We start from the raw sequence: 21,130 nt of genomic DNA on the forward strand, positions 1-21,130 counted from the left end.
GGGAAGGACTGTGGCGCGTAGATGGGGAAGGACTGTGGGAAGGACTGTGGCGCGTAGATGGGGAAGGACTGTGGCCTGAGAAGGACTGTGGCGCGTAGATGGGGAAGGACTGTGGGAAGGACTGTGGCGCGTAGATGGGAAGGACTGTGGGAAGGACTGTGGCGCGTAGATGGGGAAGGACTGTGGGAAGGACTGTGGCGCGTAGATGGGGAAGGACTGTGGGAAGGACTGTGGGAAGGACTGTGGCGCGTAGATGGGGAAGGACTGTGGGAAGGACTGTGGCGCGTAGATGGGGAAGGACTGTGGGAAGGACTGTAGCACGTAGATGGGAAGAACTGTGGCACGTAGATGGGGAAGGACTGTGGGAAGGACTGTGGCGCGTAGATGGGGAAGGACTGTGGGAAGGACTGTGGCACGTAGATGGGGAAGGACTGTGGGAAGGACTGTAGCACGTAGATGGGGAAGAACTGTGGCACGTGATGGGGAAGGACTGTGGCACGTAGATGGGGAAGGACTGTGGGAAGGACTGTGGCACGTAGATGGGGAAGGACTGTGGGAAGGACTGTAGCATGTAGATGGGAAGGACTGTGGCACGTAGATGGGGAAGGACTGTAGCACGTAGATGGGAAGGACTGTAGCACGTAGATGGGGAAGGACTGTGGCACGTAGATGGGGAAGGACTGTGGCACGTAGATGGGAAGGACTGTAGCACGTAGATGGGGAAGGACTGTAGCACGTAGATGGGAAGGACTGTGGCACGTAGATGGGGAAGGACTGTAGCACGTAGATGGGAAGGACTGTAGCACGTAGATGGGAAGGACTGTAGCACGTAGATGGGAAGGACTGTAGCACGTAGATGGGAAGGACTGTAGCACGTAGATGGGAAGGACTGTAGCACGTAGATGGGAAGGACTGTAGCACGTAGATGGGAAGGACTGTAGCACGTAGATGGGAAGGACTGTAGCACGTAGATGGGAAGGACTGTAGCACGTAGATGGGAAGGACTGTAGCACGTAGATGGGAAGGACTGTAGCACGTAGATGGGAAGGACTGTAGCACGTAGATGGGAAGGACTGTAGCACGTAGATGGGAAGGACTGTAGCACGTAGATGGGAAGGACTGTGGCATGTAGATGGGAAGGACTGTAGCACGTAGATGGGGAAGGACTGTGGCACGTAGATGGGAAGGACTGTAGCACGTAGATGGGAAGGACTGTGGCACGTAGATGGGAAGGACTGTAGCATGTAGATGGGAAGGACTGTAGCACGTAGATGGGAAGGACTGTAGCACGTAGATGGGAAGGACTGTGGCACGTAGATGGGAAGGACTGTAGCATGTAGATGGGAAGGACTGTAGCACGTAGATGGGGAAGGACTGTGGCACGTAGATGGGAAGGACTGTGGCACGTAGATGGGAAGGACTGTGAGAAGGACTGTGAGACATTTGAACCTCATGTAATTAGTGGGTGGGATAATTTTACATTGATTCATTACCCTGATAGTGGGATAGCTGAACACACTGACGATTAGAATGGCATAGTGGTAGGATACATATAATATGCTGTGCTCTGATGACACCTTCTACTTTAAAATGAACCGTGAGGGAATAATAAAGCTGTGTTGTTTTGAACGGGGCCCTGTGGGCAATGCTGCTGCGTCACCGTGACTGTACCTTGAGCTTGGTGTTGGCGGGGATGTTGGTCTTCCAGCGCACCGTGTAGTAGCGTGCGTCCGTGATCTTCTGGTTCTTGGGCAGAGAGTTGTCGGCCCAGGTCACCTTGATGGTGTCGTGGCTGAGCACCGAGGCCTGTACGCCCACGGGAGGTAGCATGGGGGTGGGGTCTGGTACTGGTGTGTATGGAGCATGGAAGAGTTCATACAAATCAACATCAGGGTCTATGGGGTCTGCCAGCAGTTACCAACACACCAGGTTCACAACAGATGGCAAACAGAACATGGTGCAAAAGAGGGAAGAAATTACAAACCAAAAAAGTGTGTTTTGTGGCAAGGTAAAAAAAAAAGCAAGACCGGTCAAAACGAAACAGGGTGGCGGGGTGGAGAGAGAGAGCGAGGGGGGTATGAATAAGGGTAGAAAATATGTTAATGAGTTATTAAAATGAGGGAGGAGGAGAGGGGATTGGGAAGGGTGAAGAGAAAGAGAGAAAATTCTATTAGATCAACAGACATGGCTATTGGCTACATCAAGGTTTTCTACTGTCTATACAAGGGCTGTTGTCGATCAGACTTGGGTCAAATACCAATTTATTGTCATGTATTTGATCCAGGGCTGTTGTGTTCAACTCACATTATCAACACTAAGTAAAGATGGATAATCACTCAAAGGAAAGCTACAACTAGAAGGAACGTGCAACAGAGTAATCTCTAGTAAAGGTCAACAGAGTAATCTCTAGTAAAGGTCAACAGAGTAATCTCTAGTAAAGGTCAACAGAGTAATCTCTAGTAAAGGTCAACAGAGTAATCTCTAGTAAAGGTCAACAGAGTAATCTCTAGTAAAGGTCAACAGAGTAATCTCTAGTAAAGGTCAACAGAGTAACATTTAGCCACCTGACTTCAGAAAAAAAATTGGAAAGACAACAGTGCAACAAGATCAAAAATACAAATACCATACTGACTTACCACACCTTTAAAGAAGAATGCTTTCTTTCATTATTGATAAGAAGGTCTCGGACTGCAAGGCTAAACAGTGACTGTGAATACAGGCACCCCTTTACAGTGTCTCTGTGAATACAGGCACCCCTTTACAGTGTCTCTGTGAATACAGGCACCCCTTTACAGTGTCTCTGTGAATACAGGCACCCCTTTACAGTGTCTCTGTGAATACAGGCACCCCTTTACAGTGTCTCTGTGAATACAGGCACCCCTTTACAGTGTCTCTGTGAATACAGGCACCCCTTTACAGTGTCTCTGTGAATACAGGCACCACTTTACAGTGTCTCTGTGAATACAGGCACCACTTTACAGTGTCTCTGTGAATACAGGCACCCCTTTACAGTGTCTCTGTGAATACAGGCACCCCTTTACAGTGTCTCTGTGAATACAGGCACCCCTTTACAGTGTCTCTGTGAATACAGGCACCACTTTACAGTGTCTCTGTGAATACAGGCACCACTTTACAGTGTCTCTGTGAATACAGGCACTACCTTACAGTGTCTCTGTGAATACAGGCACTACTTTACAGTGTCTCTGTGAATAGAAGTACTACTGTATGCAGCATTGCAACAGAACATTTACTATAGCTGAATCACAATAGGACTGTATATAGCGCTATGTCAGTCACAAGGACAAGCCCTACACTGATGCTGTGTTCAAACTCTGTATGTAAGACATGAAATGTGGGAATTATCCATCTGTTCATTGTTGCTTATGTAGCCTATCAGCGGATCTCGTGTGTCAAGGGCGAGGGATATTAAACGTCACAACTCCCTTTCATTGGCAACTTCACAAATGGATTGACTTGGTCTTTACCTATGAGTAATGTAGTGATGTTTGATCTATCTGGGATTGATTAGATCAATTATATCTGATCTATCTGGGATTGATTAGTGATGTCTGATCTATCTGGGATTGATTAGATTAGTGATGTCTGATCTTTCTGAGATTAATTAGATTAGTGATGTCTGTTCTATCTGGGATTGATTAGCATCATCTATGTCTGTGTTACTTAATGATATAGTTGCTCCCTACTGAATGTTACCCTGGTCACGTCTCTTTACAGATGGAGGATACCTCCCTACTGAATGTTACCCTGGTCACGTCTCTTTACAGATGGAGGATACCTCCCTACTGAATGTTACCCTGGTCACGTCTCTTTACAGATGGAGGATACCTCCCTACTGAATGTTACCCTGGTCACGTCTCTTTACAGATGGAGGATACCTCCCTACTGAATGTTATCCTGGTCACGTCTCTTTACAGATGGAGTTGCTCCCTACTGAATGTTACCCTGGTCACGTCTCTTTATAGATAGAGGATACCTCCCTACTGAATGTTACCCTGGTCACGTCTCTTTACAGATGGAGGATACCTCTCTACTGAATGTTACCCTGGTCACGTCTCTTTACAGATGGAGGATACCTCTCTACTGAATGTTACCCTGGTCACGTCTCTTTACAGATGGAGGATACCTCCCTACTGAATGTTACCCTGGTCACGTCTCTTTACAGATGGAGGATACCTCCCTACTGAATGTTACCCTGGTCACGTCTCTTTACAGATGGAGGATACCTCTCTACTGAATGTTACCCTGGTCACGTCTCTTTACAGATGGAGGATACCTCTCTACTGAATGTTACCCTGGTCACGTCTCTTTACAGATGGAGGATACCTCTCTACTGAATGTTACCCTGGTCACGTCTCTTTACAGATGGAGTTGCACCCTACTGAATGTTACCCTGGTCACGTCTCTTTACAGATGGAGGATACCACCCTACTGAATGTTACACTGGTCACGTCTCTTTACAGATGGAGGATACCTCTGTTATCTAACTAAACACAGTAACCCACTGTGAGCACATGTCCAACCACCTGCTTCCCTCACTACAATGTCCTCCAGGGGGTTGCTGAGGTGTGTGTACTCATTATGGACGCATGGTAAACACTGGTGTTGTGAGAGAGGCAGAAACAAGTGGTTCCCTGGCTCAAGTCGCCACAATGCCAACTAAACACTTCAAGATGGCAGCAATGAGTGGACTGGCCAGGCTTCTCTGCTAGCTATGTTACGCCATGCTCTGCGCCAGCCCTGGACTCCAGATTTTGACCAGGGTCCAGCAGTAATTAGAAAAAGCTCTGGTCATTTGGTGTAGCCTACCTCCCCCAAACTCGCCCCCTCTATCCAGCTCTCTCTCTCCACCCCGCTCCATTTTACAAGTCATTGTGCATGCTCATTATTGCACTGTTGTGTGTGTGTGTGCTCTCTTTTTCTGGGAAGCATGGAGGTGGTCCAGGAAACACGGTGTGGTTTTAGGTGGCATGCAAACGGCATCTGTTTTACACTCTGAGAACTGTGTGTCTGCAGCAGTAGTCTGTACCAGCCTGGGTTTAGTAGCCTACAGTGCTCGGAATTAAATGTTCATACCTGTCAAAAAGAATATCCCCCTCCACGCATTTCAGTCAGTTATCAGATGCCACATATAGGAGAAGATTTTTATTCTGCTTTGGTTTGATTTATGCTTTATAAAGGAAAGTCACGTTGAGATTGAAAATCTCCTTTTCCTGCATATGTTTTGCACCAAGGTTATCTTCCCACTGGATATTTACTATAATACATCAGTCCCTAAACAACACTCCTACATTTCTTCCAACTTCTCCCAACTTCTTTTAAGTCAAAACATTTTCTAGGTCAACCAGTCTTTTTTATTCCAAACTTTTTCATCCAATGAACATGCTTGTGGAGCAACTCACTGGTGTATTCAAACTGCAGACTGTATTGGAGGGCTTTGGTTCTGTGTTGAGAGGAGAGCTGGATCTGACAGAGGGTTGCCAAAGCCACAGCAGGGGTGTGTGTGTGTACGTGTGCACTTCTGCACAGTGCTATGCATGTATGTGTGTGTTCTGTGTGCACGCATGTGTGTGTGTGTGTGTGTGTGTGTGTGTGTGTGTGTGTGTGTGTGTGTGTTGCCCCCCTGCAGCATGTTGATGCCATTTCAGTCATCCGGTATCCTGTCCCTGCACAGCAGTGCATGCTGGGATAGTGGAGTGCAAGTACAGACAAACTGGCTGATCAAAACAGAGAGGGGGTGACGAGGGGTTGGCTTAAAGTCGACATGGGTTCCCTGGGGGTGCCTCGGCACAGGGTACAGCCAACACTCCTAGTTCCCTGGGGGTGCCTCGACACAGGGTACAGCCAACACTCCTAGTTCCCTGGGGGTGCCTCGGCACAGGGTACAGCCAACACTTCTAGTTCCCTGGAGGTGCCTCGACACAGGGTACAGACTACACTCCTAGTTCCCTGGGGGTGCCTCGACACAGGGTACAGACTACACTCCTAGTTCCCTGGGGGTGCCTCGACACAGGGTACAGCCTACACTCCTAGTTCCCTGGGGGTGCCTCGACACAGGGTACAGACTACACTCCTAGTTCCCTGGGGGTGCCTCGACACAGGGTACAGACTACACTCCTAGTTCCCTGGGGGTGCCTCGACACAGGGTACAGACTACACTCCTAGTTCCCTGGGGGTGCCTCGGCACAGGGTACAGCCAACACTCCTAGTTCCCTGGGGGTGCCTCGGCACAGGGTACAGCCAACACTCCTAGTTCCCTGGGGGTGCCTCGGCACAGGGTACAGCCTACACTCCTAGTTCCCTGGGGGTGCCTCGACACAGGGTCCAGCCTACACTCCTAGTTCCCTGGGGTGCCTCGGCACAGGGTACAGACTACACTCCTAGTTCCCTGGGGGTGCCTCGACACAGGGTACAGACTACACTCCTAGTTCCCTGGGGGTGCCTCGACACAGGGTACAGACTACACTCCAAGTTCCCTGGGGGTGCCTCGACACAGGGTACAGACTACACTCCTAGTTCCCTGGGGGTGCCTCGGCACAGGGTACAGCCAACACTCCTAGTTCCCTGAGGGTGCCTCGACACAGGGTACAGCCAACACTCCTAGTTCCCTGGGGGTGCCTCGACACAGGGTACAGCCTACACTCCTAGTTCCCTGGGGGTGCCTCGGCACAGGGTACAGACTACACTCCTAGTTCCCTGGGGGTGCCTCGACACAGGGTACAGACTACACTCCTAGTTCCCTGGGGGTGCCTCGACACAGGGTACAGACTACACTCCTAGTTCCCTGGGGGTGCCTCGACACAGGGTACAGACTACACTCCTAGTTCCCTGGGGGGTGCCTCGGCACAGGGTACAGCCAACACTCCTAGTTCCCTGGGGGTGCCTCGACACAGGGTACAGCCAACACTCCTAGTTCCCTGGGGGTGCCTCGACACAGGGTACAGCCTACACTCCTAGTTCCCTGGGGGTGCCTCGACAAAGGGTCCAGCCTACACTCCTAGTTCCCTGGGGGTGCCTCGACACAGGGTACAGCCTACACTCCTAGTTCCCTGGGGGTGCCTCGACAAAGGGTCCAGCCTACACTCCTAGTTCCCTGGGGGTGCCTCGACACAGGGTACAGACTACACTCCTAGTTCCCTGGGGGTGCCTCGACACAGGGTACAGCCTACACTCCTAGTTCCCTGGGGGTGCCTCGACACAGGGTACAGCCTACACTCCTAGTTCCCTGGGGGTGCCTCGACACAGGGTACAGCCTACACTCCTCGATCCCTGGGGGTGCCTCGACACAGGGTACAGACTACACTCCTCGTTCCCTGGGGGTGCCTCGACACAGGGTACAGCTTACACTCCTCGTTCCCTGGGGGTGCCTCGACACAGGGTACAGCCTACACTCCTCGTTCCCAGGGGGTGCCTCGACACAGGGTACAGCCTACACTCCTAGTTCCCTGGGGGTGCCTCGACACAGGGTACAGACTACACGCCTAGTTCCCTGGGGGTGCCTCGACACAGGGTACAGACTACACGCCTAGTTCCCTGGGGGTGCCTCGACACAGGGTACAGACTACACTCCTAGTTCCCTGGGGGTGCCTCGACACAGGGTACAGCCTACACTCCTAGTTCCCTGGGGGTGCCTCGACACAGGGTACAGCCTACACTCCTAGTTCCCTGGGGGTGCCTCGACACAGGGTCCAGCCTACACTCCTAGTTCCCTGGAGGTGCCTCGACACAGGGTACAGCCTACACTCCTAGTTCCCTGGGGGTGCCTCGACACAGGGTCCAGCCTACACTCCTAGTTCCCTGGGGGTGCCTCGACACAGGGTACAGCCTACACTCCTAGTTCCCTGGGGGTGCCTCGACACAGGGTACAGACTACACTCCTAGTTCCCTGGGGGTGCCTCGACACAGGGTCCAGACTACACTCCTAGTTCCCTGGGGGTGCCTCGACACAGGGTACAGACTACACTCCTAGTTCCCTGGGGGTGCCTCGACACAGGGTACAGACTACACTCCTAGTTCCCTGGGGGTGCCTCGACACAGGGTACAGCCTACACTCCTAGTTCCCTGGGGGTGCCTCGACACAGGGTACAGCCTACACTCCTAGTTCCCTGGGGGTGCCTCGACACAGGGTCCAGCCTACACTCCTAGTTCCCTGGGGGTGCCTCGACACAGGGTACAGCCTACACTCCTAGTTCCCTGGGGGTGCCTCGACACAGGGTACAGACTACACTCCTAGTTCCCTGGGGGTGCCTCGACACAGGGTACAGACTACACTCCTAGTTCCCTCATCTTACGGTTGTCAAAAAATGTGGCATACTCTACAGAGCTATGTTGAGCAGCGACTTCCTGCTAGCAATTCATACTTTGTGTTCAATTGTTGGCATTTGGTATTGTGACCTAAATATCAGCTAATTGTCTGAGTAGCTGTCCTCGGATTAGAGAAATCTGGATTGGAGGATATTGCCTTATTATTCTCTAGGAGACAGGCCTGAGATGAGCAGGGACCACTTGTTTTGTGCAGTGATATTTGTGACAAAGGGAAAGTCAATTACCACAGAGAGAATGGCAGGTAAGAGATGCTCTGACAAGTTGATCCTAACGATCAGGTCTGATGGAAGGTAAACTGCACCATATGAATGCAGGAGGAATCATATCTAATATAACGTCAAGGCTCTAGTTGGTCAAATAAAAACACATTAGGTTTTAGTAAGCGGATCTCAAGTTATTTTGAGTCAAGCCACGTCAGGGTATATTTATTGATGGTGCTGGTGATGTAACATTGGTCAAAGACTAGTGTCAGATTCCTTTTTTAAGGGAGTTAAATGACTATTCTCACTCCCCACTGAAATATGGCATCAATCAGCCAAAAACGACACCAGCATACGTTTTTATGGATGAAACAATTACTTCATTAAAATACAATTTCACCGGTCCAGTATGGAGGGTATCAGTGACCATCTCATTGGTAAGGCTATGTCCATGAGACCGTTCTATTGCTCCAGTATTCAGGGTGTAGGGGTATGTGTAGGTGTCCTACCTGACTGTGGCCTGGTGATGGCGCTCTCGTATACAGGGATCCCCTCCCCCACGTTGTTGAAGGCCTTCAGGGTTATCACATAGTGGGAGCTGGGGTCTGAGGGGGCAGGGAGAGAGGGGGCAGGGAGCGAGAGGGAGAGAGAGGAGCAGGGAGCGAGAGGGGCAGGGAGGCAGGGAGCGAGAGGGGCAGGGAGGCAGGGAGCGAGACAGAGGGGGAGAGAGAGCGTTATGAAATAATGTAGCTAATCAAGTCCAGACTCCTGAGACCCTCTCCTCATAGGATCGGGATATTCATCATCTTGACAAAAGGTGAATATTGAAACCCAGTCTCTTGTTGGGATTTTAATGAAAAGCTAAATTATGCAACATTATCATAGCGATTCCCCCTAACCATGTTGTAATTACAGTAGGCTACAGGACACTATGAAGCACAGCCAGCCATGCCGTCAAAGACTGTTCAATCATGCATCAAGAACATGGTTTCACAACAACACACAGATGACCAAACAAATATGAAAATAGTCAAAAACGATCAACTATGATGACAACAACGCAGAGGGCAACAACCCAGACGACAACAACCCAGAGGGCAACAACCCAGAGGGCAACAACCCAGAGGGCAACAACCCAGAGGGCAACAACCCAGAGGGCAACAACCCAGAGGGCAACAACAGGGTGTGCTCACCTAGGTTCTCAATGCTGTAGTAGCGCTGCTTGTAGTCCACCTTGATGGTCTGGGCGTGGGGGCTGCCGATGCCGTAGCCGATGGTGTAGCCTCGTACCACCATGTCCTGGTTCTCCGGCGGCGTCCAGCTCACTACAATGCTGTTGACCAGCGGGCGCACATGTAGCGAGCTGGGGATGTCCGGCACCCTGGACTCTGGAGGTAGGAAAACTCAGGGGATCAAACTTATATCAAATTATAACACAATAAACACAAATATAACTTGTGTTTAAAGCCTCTCCATATACTTTAGACTAGAATCAAGACAATAAACAACATTAAAACCAAACCATAAATCTAAGGTAGCAGTGAGACCACATTAATAGAAGTCTTAAGAGGGTTTGAAGGTATTTATGATGCTTCTAAACCAACAAGTAAAACAAAACATGTTGGCTCTGAACAATTCAGACTAGGTGAAAGTAGTCCAGGGATTTGACTGGTCAGTGTATTAACGGAAGACTAGGTGAAAGTAGTCCAGGGATTTGACTGGTCAGTATATTAAGGGAAGACTAGGTGAAAGTAGTCCAGGGATTTGACTGGTCAGTATATTAAGGGAAGACTAGGTGAAAGTAGTCCAGGGATTTGACTGGTCAGTATATTAAGGGAAGACTAGGTGAAAGTAGTCCAGGGATTTGACTGGTCAGTATATTAAGGGAAGACTAGGTGAAAGTAGTCCAGGGATTTGACTGGTCAGTGTATTAAGGGAAGACTAGGTGAAAGTAGTCCAGGGATTTGACTGGTCAGTATATTAAGGGAAGACTAGGTGAAAGTAGTCCAGGGATTTGACTGGTCAGTATATTAAGGGAAGACTAGGTGAAAGTAGTCCAGGGATTTGACTGGTCAGTATATTAAGGGAAGACTAGGTGAAAGTAGTCCAGGGATTTGACTGGTCAGTATATTAAGGGAAGACTAGGTGAAAGTAGTCCAGGGATTTGACTGGTCAGTATATTAAGGGAAGACTAGGTGAAAGTAGTCCAGGGATTTGACTGGTCAGTATATTAAGGGAAGACTAGGTGAAAGTAGTCCAGGGATTTGACTGGTCAGTATATTAAGGGAAGACTAGGTGAAAGTAGTCCAGGGATTTGACTGGTCAGTATATTAAGGGAAGACTAGGTGAAAGTAGTCCAGGAATTTGACTGGTCAGTATATTAAGGGAAGACTAGGTGAAAGTAGTCCAGGGATTTGACTGGTCAGTATATTAAGGGAAGACTAGGTGAAAGTAGTCCAGGGATTTGACTGGTCAGTGTATTAAGGGAAGACTAGGTGAAAGTAGTCCAGGGATTTGACTGGTCAGTATATTAAGGGAAGACTAGGTGAAAGTAGTCCAGGGATTTGACTGGTCAGTATATTAAGGGAAGACTAGGTGAAAGTAGTCCAGGGATTTGACTGGTCAGTATATTAAGGGAAGACTAGGTGAAAGAAGTCCAGGGATTTGACTGGTCAGTATATTAAGGGAAGACTAGGTGAAAGTAGTCCAGGGATTTGACTGGTCAGTGTATTAAGGGAAGAGAGGTAAGGATCAGGGCTGAGGTAGAGGGATTTGACTGGTCAGTGTATTAAGGGAAGAGATGTAAGGATCAGGGCTGAGGTAGAGGGATTTGACTGGTCAGTGTATTAAGGCAAGAGGTAAGGATCAGGGCTGAGGTAGAGGGATTTGACTGGTCAGTGTATTAAGGCAAGAGAGGTAAGGATCAGGGCTGAGGTAGAGGGATTTGACTGGTCAGTGTATTAAGGGAAGAGAGGTAAGGATCAGGGCTGAGGTAGAGGGATTTGACTGGTCAGTGTATTAAGGGAAGAGAGGTAAGGATCAGGGCTGAGGTAGAGGGATTTGACTGGTCAGTATATTAAGGGAAGAGAGGTAAGGATCAGGGCTGAGGTAGAGGGATTTGACTGGTCAGTGTATTAAGGGAAGAGAGGTAAGGATCAGGGCTGAGGTAGAGGGATTTGACTGGTCAGTGTATTAAGGGAAGAGAGGTAAGGATCAGGGCTGAGGTAGAGGGATTTGACTGGTCAGTATATTAAGGGAAGAGAGGTAAGGATCAGGGCTGAGGTAGAGGGATTTGACTGGTCAGTGTATTAAGGGAAGAGAGGTAAGGATCAGGGCTGAGGTAGAGGGATTTGACTGGTCAGTATATTAAGGAAAGAGAGGTAAGGATCAGGGCTGAGGTAGAGGGATTTGACTGGTCAGTGTATTAAGGGAAGAGAGGTAAGGATCAGGGCTGAGGTAGAGGGATTTGACTGGTCAGTGTATTAAGGGAAGAGAGGTAAGGATCAGGGCTGAGGTAGAGGGATTTGACTGGTCAGTATATTAAGGGAAGAGAGGTAAGGATCAGGGCTGAGGTAGAGGGATTTGACTGGTCAGTGTATTAAGGGAAGAGAGGTAAGGATCAGGGCTGAGGTAGAGGGATTTGACTGGTCAGTGTATTAAGGGAAGAGAGGTAAGGATCAGGGCTGAGGTAGAGGGATTTGACTGGTCAGTATATTAAGGCAAGAGGTAAGGATCAGGGCTGAGGTAGAGGGATTTGACTGGTCAGTATATTAAGGGAAGAGAGGTAAGGATCAGGGCTGAGGTAGAGGGATTTGACTGGTCAGTATATTAAGGGAAGAGAGGTAAGGATCAGGGCTGAGGTAGAGGGATTTGACTGGTCAGTGTATTAAGGGAAGAGAGGTAAGGATCAGGGCTGAGGTAGAGGGATTTGACTGGTCAGTGTATAAAGGGAAGAGAGGTAAGGATCAGGGCTGAGGTAGAGGGATTTGACTGGTCAGTGTATTAAGGGAAGAGAGGTAAGGATCAGGGTTGAGGTAGAGGGATTTGACTGGTCAGTGTATTAAGGGAAGAGAGGTAAGGATCAGGGCTGAGGTAGAGGGATTTGACTGGTCAGTGTATTAAGGGAAGAGAGGTAAGGATCAGGGCTGAGGTAGAGGGATTTGACTGGTCAGTGTATTAAGGGAAGAGAGGTAAGGATCAGGGCTGAGGTAGAGGGATTTGACTGGTCAGTGTATTAAGGGAAGAGAGGTAAGGATCAGGGCTGAGGTAGAGGGATTTGACTGGTCAGTATATTAAGGGAAGAGAGGTAAGGATCAGGGCTGAGGTAGAGGGATTTGACTGGTCAGTATATTAAGGGAAGAGAGGTAAGGATCAGGGCTGAGGTAGAGGGATTTGACTGGTCAGTGTATTAAGGGAAGAGAGGTAAGGATCAGGGCTGAGGTAGAGGGATTTGACTGGTCAGTATATTAAGGGAAGAGAGGTAAGGATCAGGGCTGAGGTAGAGGGATTTGACTGGTCAGTGTATTAAGGGAAGAGAGGTAAGGATCAGGGCTGAGGTAGAGGGATTTGACTGGTCAGTATATTAAGGCAAGAGGTAAGGATCAGGGCTGAGGTAGAGGGATTTGACTGGTCAGTATATTAAGGGAAGAGAGGTAAGGATCAGGGCTGAGGTAGAGGGATTTGACTGGTCAGTATATTAAGGGAAGAGAGGTAAGGATCAGGGCTGAGGTAGAGGGATTTGACTGGTCAGTGTATTAAGGGAAGAGAGGTAAGGATCAGGGCTGAGGTAGAGGGATTTGACTGGTCAGTATATTAAGGGAAGAGAGGTAAGGATCAGGGCTGAGGTAGAGGGATTTGACTGGTCAGTGTATTAAGGGAAGAGAGGTAAGGATCAGGGCTGAGGTAGAGGGATTTGACTGGTCAGTGTATTAAGGGAAGAGAGGTAAGGATCAGGGCTGAGGTAGAGGGATTTGACTGGTCAGTGTATTAAGGGAAGAGAGGTAAGGATCAGGGCTAAGGTAGAGGGATTTGACTGGTCAGTGTATTAAGGGAAGAGAGGTAAGGATCAGGGCTGAGGTAGAGGGATTTGACTGGTCAGTATATTAAGGGAAGAGAGGTAAGGATCAGGGCTGAGGTAGAGGGATTTGACTGGTCAGTGTATTAAGGGAAGAGATGTAAGGATCAGGGCTGAGGTAGAGGGATTTGACTGGTCAGTATATTAAGGGAAGAGAGGTAAGGATCAGGGCTGAGGTAGAGGGATTTGACTGGTCAGTATATTAAGGAAAGAGAGGTAAGGATCAGGGCTGAGGTAGAGGGATTTGACTGGTCAGTGTATTAAGGGAAGAGAGGTAAGGATCAGGGCTGAGGTAGACGGATTTGACTGGTCAGTGTATTAAGGGAAGAGAGGTAAGGATCAGGGCTGAGGTAGAGGGATTTGACTGGTCAGTATATTAAGGGAAGAGAGGTAAGGATCAGGGCTGAGGTAGAGGGATTTGACTGGTCAGTGTATTAACCTGTTAGGGCTAGGGGGCAGTATTGACACGGCTGGATAAAAAAACATACCCGATTTAATCTGGTTACCACTCCTACCCAGTAACTAGAATATGCATATACTTATTACATATGGATAGAAAACACCCTAAATTTTCTAAAACTGTTTGAATGGTGTCTGTGAGTATAACAGAACTCATTTGGCAGGCAAAACCCTGAGACATTTTCTGACAGGAAGTGGATACCTGATGTGTTGTATTACCTTTAAACCTATCCCATTGAAAAACACAGGGGCTGAGGAATATTTTGGCACTTCCTATTGCTTCCACTAGATGTCACCAGCCTTTACAAAGTGTTTTGAGTCTTCTGGAGGGAGATCTGACCGAACAAGAGCCATGGAACGATGATGGCCCATTAGACACCTGGCGCGCGAGTTCATGTTGGGTACCCTCGTTCCAATACGTTATAAAAGAGTATGCATTCGTCCACCTTGAATATTATTCATGTTCTGGTTAAAAAAGGCCCTAATGATTTATGCTATACAACGTTTGACATGTTTGAACGAACGTAAATATATTTTTCCCCTCGTTCATGACGAGAAGTCCGGCTGGCTTAGATCATGTGCTAACAAGACGGAGATTTTTGGACATAAATGATGAGCTTTTTTGAACAAAACTACATTCGTTATGGACCTGTGATACCTGGAAGTGACATCTGATGAAGAGAATCAAAGGTAATGGATTATTTACATAGTATTTTCGATTTTAGATCTCCCCAACATGACGTCTAGTCTATCGCAACGCCGTATTTTTCTGGGCGCAGTGCTCAGATTATTGCAAAGTGTGATTTCCCAGTAAGGTTATTTTTAAATCTGGCAAGTTGATTGCGTTCAAGAGATGTAAATCTATAATTCTTTAAATGACAATATAATATTTTACCAATGTTTTCTAATTTTAATTATTTAATTAGTGGTGCTGACTTGACTGCCGGTTATTGGAGGGAAACGATTTCCTCAACATCAATGCCATAGTAAAACGCTGTTTTTGGATATAAATATGAACTTGATAGAACTAAAAATGCATGCATTGTCTAACATAATGTCCTAGGAGTGTCATCTGATGGAGATTGTAAAAGGCTAGTGCATCATTTTAGCTGGTTTTATGGTTTTGGTGACCCTGTCTTTGAATTGACAAAACATTACACACAACTCTTGTAAATGTACTGTCCTAACATACTCTAAATTTATGCTTTCGCCGTAAAACCTTTTTGAAATCGTAAAACGTGGTTAGATTAAGGAGATGTTTATCTTTCAAAGGGTGTAAAATAGTTGTATGTTTGAAAAATTTGAATTTTGACATTTATTTGGATTCAAATTTGCCGCTCTTGAAATGCACCTGCTGTTGATGGAGTGCACCACGGGTGGCACGCTAGCGTCCCACCTAGCCCATAGAGGTTAAGGGAAGAGAGGTAAGGATCAGGGCTGAGGTAGAGGGATTTGACTGGTCAGTGTATTAAGGGAAGAGAGGTAAGGATCAGGGCTGAGGTAGAGGGATTTGACTGGTCAGTGTATTAAGGGAAGAGAGGTAAGGATCAGGGCTGAGGTAGAGGGATTTGACTGGTCAGTATATTAAGGGAAGAGAGGTAAGGATCAGGGCTGAGGTAGAGGGATTTGACTGGTCAGTGTATTAAGGGAAGAGAGGTAAGGATCAGGGCTGAGGTAGAGGGATTTGACTGGTCAGTATATTAAGGGAAGAGAGGTAAGGATCAGGGCTGAGGTAGAGGGATTTGACTGGTCAGTATATTAAGGGAAGAGAGGTAAGGATCAGGGCTGAGGTAGAGGGATTTGACTGGTCAGTGTATTAAGGGAAGAGAGGTAAGGATCAGGGCTGAGGTAGAGGGATTTGACTGGTCAGTGTATTAACCTGTTGGGTCTAGGGGGCAGCATTTGCACGTCTGGATAAAAAAAATGTACCCGATTTAATCTGGTTACTAATCCTACCCAGTAACTAGAATATGCATATACTTATTATATATGGATAGAAAACACTCTAAAGTTTCCAAAACTGTTTGAATGGTGTCTGTGAGTATAACAGAACTCATTTGGCAGGCAAAACCCTGAGACATTTTCTGACAGGAAGTGGATACCTGATGTGTTGTATTGACTTTAAACCTATCCCATTGAAAAACACAGGGGTTTAGGAATATTTTGGCACTTCCTATTGCTTCCACTAGATGTCACCAGCCTTTACAAAGTGTTTTGAGTCTTCTGGAGGGAGATCTGACCGAACAAGAGCCATGGAACGATGATGGCCCATTAGACACCTGGCGCGCGAGTTCATGTTGGGTACCCTCGTTCCAATACGTTATAAAAGAGTATGCATTCGTCCACCTTGAATATTATTCATGTTCTGGTTAAAAAAGGCCCTAATGATTTATGCTATACAACGTTTGACATGTTTGAACGAACGGAAATATATTTTTTCCCCTCGTTCATGACGAGAAGTCCGGCTGGCTTACATCATGTGCTAACGAGACGGAGATTTTTGGACATAAATTATGAGCTTTTTTGAACAAAACTACATTCGTTATGGACCTGTGATACCTGGAAGTGACATCTGATGAAGAGAATCAAAGGTAATGGATTATTTACATAGTATTTTCGATTTTAGATCTCCCCAACATGACGTCTAGTCTGTATCGCAACGCGTATTTTTCTGGGCGCAGTGCTCAGATTATTGCAAAGTGTGATTTCCCAGTAAGGTTATTTTTAAATCTGGCAAGTTGATTGCGTTCAAGAGATGTAAATCTATAATTCTTTAAATGACAATATAATATTTTACCAATGTTTTCTAATTTTAATTATTTAATTTGTTACGCTGACTTGACTGCCGGTTATTGGAGGGAAACGATTTCCTCAACATCAATGCCATAGTAAAACGCTGTTTTTGGATATAAATATGAACTTGATAGAACTAAAAATGCATGCATTGTCTAACATAATGTCCTAGGAGTGTCATCTGATGGAGATTGTAAAAGGTTAGTGCATCATTTTAGCTGGTTTTATGGTTTTGGTGACCCTGTCTTTGACTTGACAAAACATTACACACAACTCTTGTAAATGTACTGTCCTAACATACTCTAAATTTATGCTTTCGCCGTAAAACCTTTTTGAAATCGTAAAACGTGGTTAGATTAAGGAGATGTTTATCTTTCAAATGGTGTAACATAGTTGTATTTTTGAAAAATTTGAATTTTGACATTTATTTGGATTCAAATTTGCCGCTCTTGAAATGCACCTGCTGTTGATGGAGTGCACCACGGGTGGCACGCTAGCGTCCCACCTAGCCCCAAGAGGTTAAGGGAAGAGATGTAAGGATCAGGGCTGAGGTAGAGGGATTTGACTGGTCAGTATATTAAGGAAAGAGAGGTAAGGATCAGGGCTGAGGTAGAGGGATTTGACTGGTCAGTGTATTAAGGGAAGAGGTAAGGATCAGGGCTGAGGTAGAGGGATTTGACTGGTCAGTGTATTAAGGGAAGAGGTAAGGATCAGGGCTGAGGTAGAGGGATTTGACTGGTCAGTGTATTAAGGGAAGAGGTAAGGATCAGGGCTGAGGTAGAGGGATTTGACTGGTCAGTGTATTAAGGGAAGAGGTAAGGATCAGGGCTGAGGTAGAGGGATTTGACTGGTCAGTGTATTAAGGGAAGAGGTAAGGATCAGGGCTGAGGTAGAGGGATTTGACTGGTCAGTATATTAAGGGAAGAGAGGTAAGGATCAGGGCTGAGGTAGAGGGATTTGACTGGTCAGTGTATTAAGGGAAAGTTTTACCGTCCAGGTCGCTCTCGAAGGTCTCTGCGGTGCTCCACTCTGTGGCGGGCCCTGAGCCGTTCACTGTGATGGCTGACACTCTGAACGTGTACTCTGTCCCCCGCTCCAGACCTGACCACAACAACACACAGATAGAAAATCAGTCAAGAAGAGTCAGACAGGAAACCCAGTTCTATTCCTCCCTCTTCTACCCAAAGTGTACCCTCGTCTTGTTCACTCCCCCCCCAATCAAGTGCTTTTAAATGTTTGAGGCGAAGTGAACAAGTAGTGCGGTCTTCTGACAGGCAGACCAAGAAATGGAATTGGGTTTGTGTGCAGAATCAGCCATAGGCTACGTCCATCAGTTTCTGCAGTTAGAAAACTGTCCCCAAACTTTCCTTCCAGTGGGCTTCTTAAAGGATGTTACTAGCAGTGCATCCCTCACTCCACCACTCAATCGAGCTGGGCATGCAGACACACTAAATATTTGAAGCCATAATATTTCAAGAGGAAGTCCAATATTTCTCTGCTTGAGTGAAGGGAAAATCTATAACTCTGTCAGGGGTGGGATCAAGAGAGAGCTCGTCGTCGTGGCGCAATTAACATTTTCCTCTTTCCAATCCAATGGGTTTGATAGAGATGAACGTTCTGCCATTGATCACGATGCGTCTGTGGAGGAATTTACACATGAGCAGTTTGAATGTAGCCCAAGCAAGCCCTTCCCGATAGAAAACTCAAAGCTGAGAAGAAAGACCACGTACTCTTCACTCCTGGAGGTGTGTGTGGAGCTGGATTCCTGCTTGGCCCACCATCCTAGCCACATTTCTGGGTAGGCTATATCACCGCCACGGGCGAGTTTTGGAAATTCAAAGTCGTGGGAACCGCCCGCTGTCTTTAAAGAACATGTAGCCGCGCTAACTGGTGCAAACATTTTCTTAAGAGTCGGATTGGACTTATCTGTTTGGACGCTAAATGCTAATCATGTCGTCTCTCCCTTCACTACTACGGGCTGTCCCTGAGGCAGACTGCTAAAAACCACCCAGACACTCCAGGCCTCCAAGGCTCTAGAAAGAAAATCTCCAGCTTAAATGCCTTTGAACCAACAAACATTCCCATTGCACCCCAAATATAATCGGGTTTGACTTTCAAGTGTGTATTCTCTTTGATGCTGTACCACACAGCGTGAGACGGGGCCAGAAAAGTTGCTGAGATGACATGTAATATTCATTGCCGTCGCTACGGTCTCTGATGATATCTATTGTACTACAGTAACAGTATAATATCAGTTTGGATGTGAGATGAGATGTTGAGAACAGGTGACTGTCTGAAGTAACACAGACGATGAAGGAAAATGATGATTCCAAACAACACGCCAGACAAAAGGCTCAGATGAAAAGCGCTCCAGTGATACAATATCTGGTCCTAAGGGACAACAGTATTCAACTTAGAGACTTCCAATTGGCTCCAAAAGCTAAACTAGCAGCAGTAGCCACAGAACCGTCGGCCTATCTGAAAACGAGACTTGTTTAAGTACATGCTAATCACTAATTACATGACTTCCCATGGAAGATACTGCATGTGCATGACTACTTCAACTCCACAATGAGTCATGTGATGAGTATGTGATTTGGTATTATAGGAGAGCTTACCGTCAATGAGTTGGAAGAGCTGGGTGCCTCCCGTGGTTTCTGCCGCCTCGCTCTTCCGCGTTCCTTTCCGGTAACGGATCTTATACCCAGTGATCTCGCCATTCTGGGCGCCTGGTGGCGGGGGCTGCCACCGGACCATGATGCTCTGGGTAGGGGGGTGGAACGACACACAGTGAGTACATAGACTAAGACACGGGGGGTTACAGTTTCTACTGCTGAACCACAGGGAAATGGTCCTATTCACAGAAAACTGACCCTTTGTTTTCAATGTCAACTTTTTCCATTCACAAATTTCATTTCACTTCCTGAATTGCAATGGAATCGAGCCCAACCCAAGGACAATACTGAATAATCTCTAGCTACTACCATTGACTTTAGAGGTGGAATGACAACCCCAGGACTTTGCAGATAAAATCACACCAGGGCAATGAGTGGGTGGTTATGGCAATACACACCATTGGTGTCCAGTAACACCACTCGCTGTGACATTGACGTCACAGGGCTAACCTGACCAAGGCTGGTGTAAGGTCAAAAGGCGACATTACACCTGCCTCACAAAGCCTTGCACCAGTCTTATACCAGTCTCACAAAGCCTTGCACCAGTCTTATACCAGTCTCACAAAGCCTTGCACCAGTCTTATACCAGTCTCACAAAGCCTTGCACCAGTCTTATACCAGTCTCACAAAGCCTTGCACCAGTCTTATACCAGTCTCACAAAGCCTTGCACCAGTCTTATACCAGCCTCACAAAGCCTTGCACCAGTCTTATACCAGCCTCACAAAGCCTTGCACCAGTCTTATACCAGTCTCACAAAGCCTTGCACCGGCCTTAAAGCAGACTGATGTTAGGAGGATAATGTAGTGGTGAAGGAGAAAAGTACAGGCTGTCTGTTGGAGAAAGGAGGAAATAAAGACATTAATAATAAATAAAGAGTGGAGGAGAGGAGCCCTGGTGAGAGGAGTGGCTCCCAGCGAGAGAGAGAGAGAGAGAGAGAAACCGCGATGGATTAAGGTCCTTAGCTGCAGGCCCTGCAGTGCACTGTGGGATGGTGTGGAGGGAGGGAGGAGAGATACTGTAGTGTGTGTGTGTGTGTGTAGGGACCGGTGGGGGGAACTCAGCGTGAGAGAGGAGTTAATTAACACTAACCCACTGTCGCTCACACACACACACAAAAACACACACAGGCGCGCCAACACTAACACACATCCGTGAGTTGGGGGAACAGTACGAATGAAATCTGTGTTCAATTAGTTTATTTCCATTTTCTTATAGTGCGTTCTGATTTCAGCGACATTCTTTCCCCTCACCCCTTCCCCCGTTCTCTAAAATATAAGTTAAATTGAGGGGGGCGGGGGGTTTGTGGTTAACATGTTGAGACTACACTTCCCCTTGTATGTTAGTTTCACCCCTCAGGCCTGGCTAGCTGACACGGCCCACAGGACAGAGCAAATTAAACAATTAAAATGAGAAATTGCATTTTGTGTTTTAATCCAATTAAAAATGTATTTTATAATGATATTCATAATGTATTCATCAATATAAAGCCATTCATTACTGGGTATCAAACAGTAACATACAGTACAAGTCTGACAAAGAAAGAATAACGCAAAACCTGATCTGATTGACCAGTAAATAGAACCAA

At 47.1% G+C, this 21,130-nt stretch overlaps 1 protein-coding gene across 1 annotated transcript in view; it reads right to left on the reverse strand.

Annotated features, from left to right (window-relative positions):
* LOC106568778 (neogenin-like) overlaps positions 1-21,130 on the reverse strand; it is a gene marked incomplete at its 5' end in the record, with an annotated part of 185,749 nt that overhangs the window by 18,618 nt on the left and 146,001 nt on the right. The window contains 5 exon segments of the mRNA XM_045688863.1: positions 1,672-1,904; positions 9,053-9,148; positions 9,737-9,931; positions 17,860-17,970; positions 19,488-19,632. Of these exon segments, the coding sequence (XP_045544819.1) occupies positions 1,672-1,904; positions 9,053-9,148; positions 9,737-9,931; positions 17,860-17,970; positions 19,488-19,632 (780 nt within the window).

This window comes from Salmo salar, chromosome ssa11 (assembly GCF_905237065.1).
Source record: "Salmo salar chromosome ssa11, Ssal_v3.1, whole genome shotgun sequence".
NCBI classification, from domain to species: domain Eukaryota; kingdom Metazoa; phylum Chordata; class Actinopteri; order Salmoniformes; family Salmonidae; genus Salmo; species Salmo salar.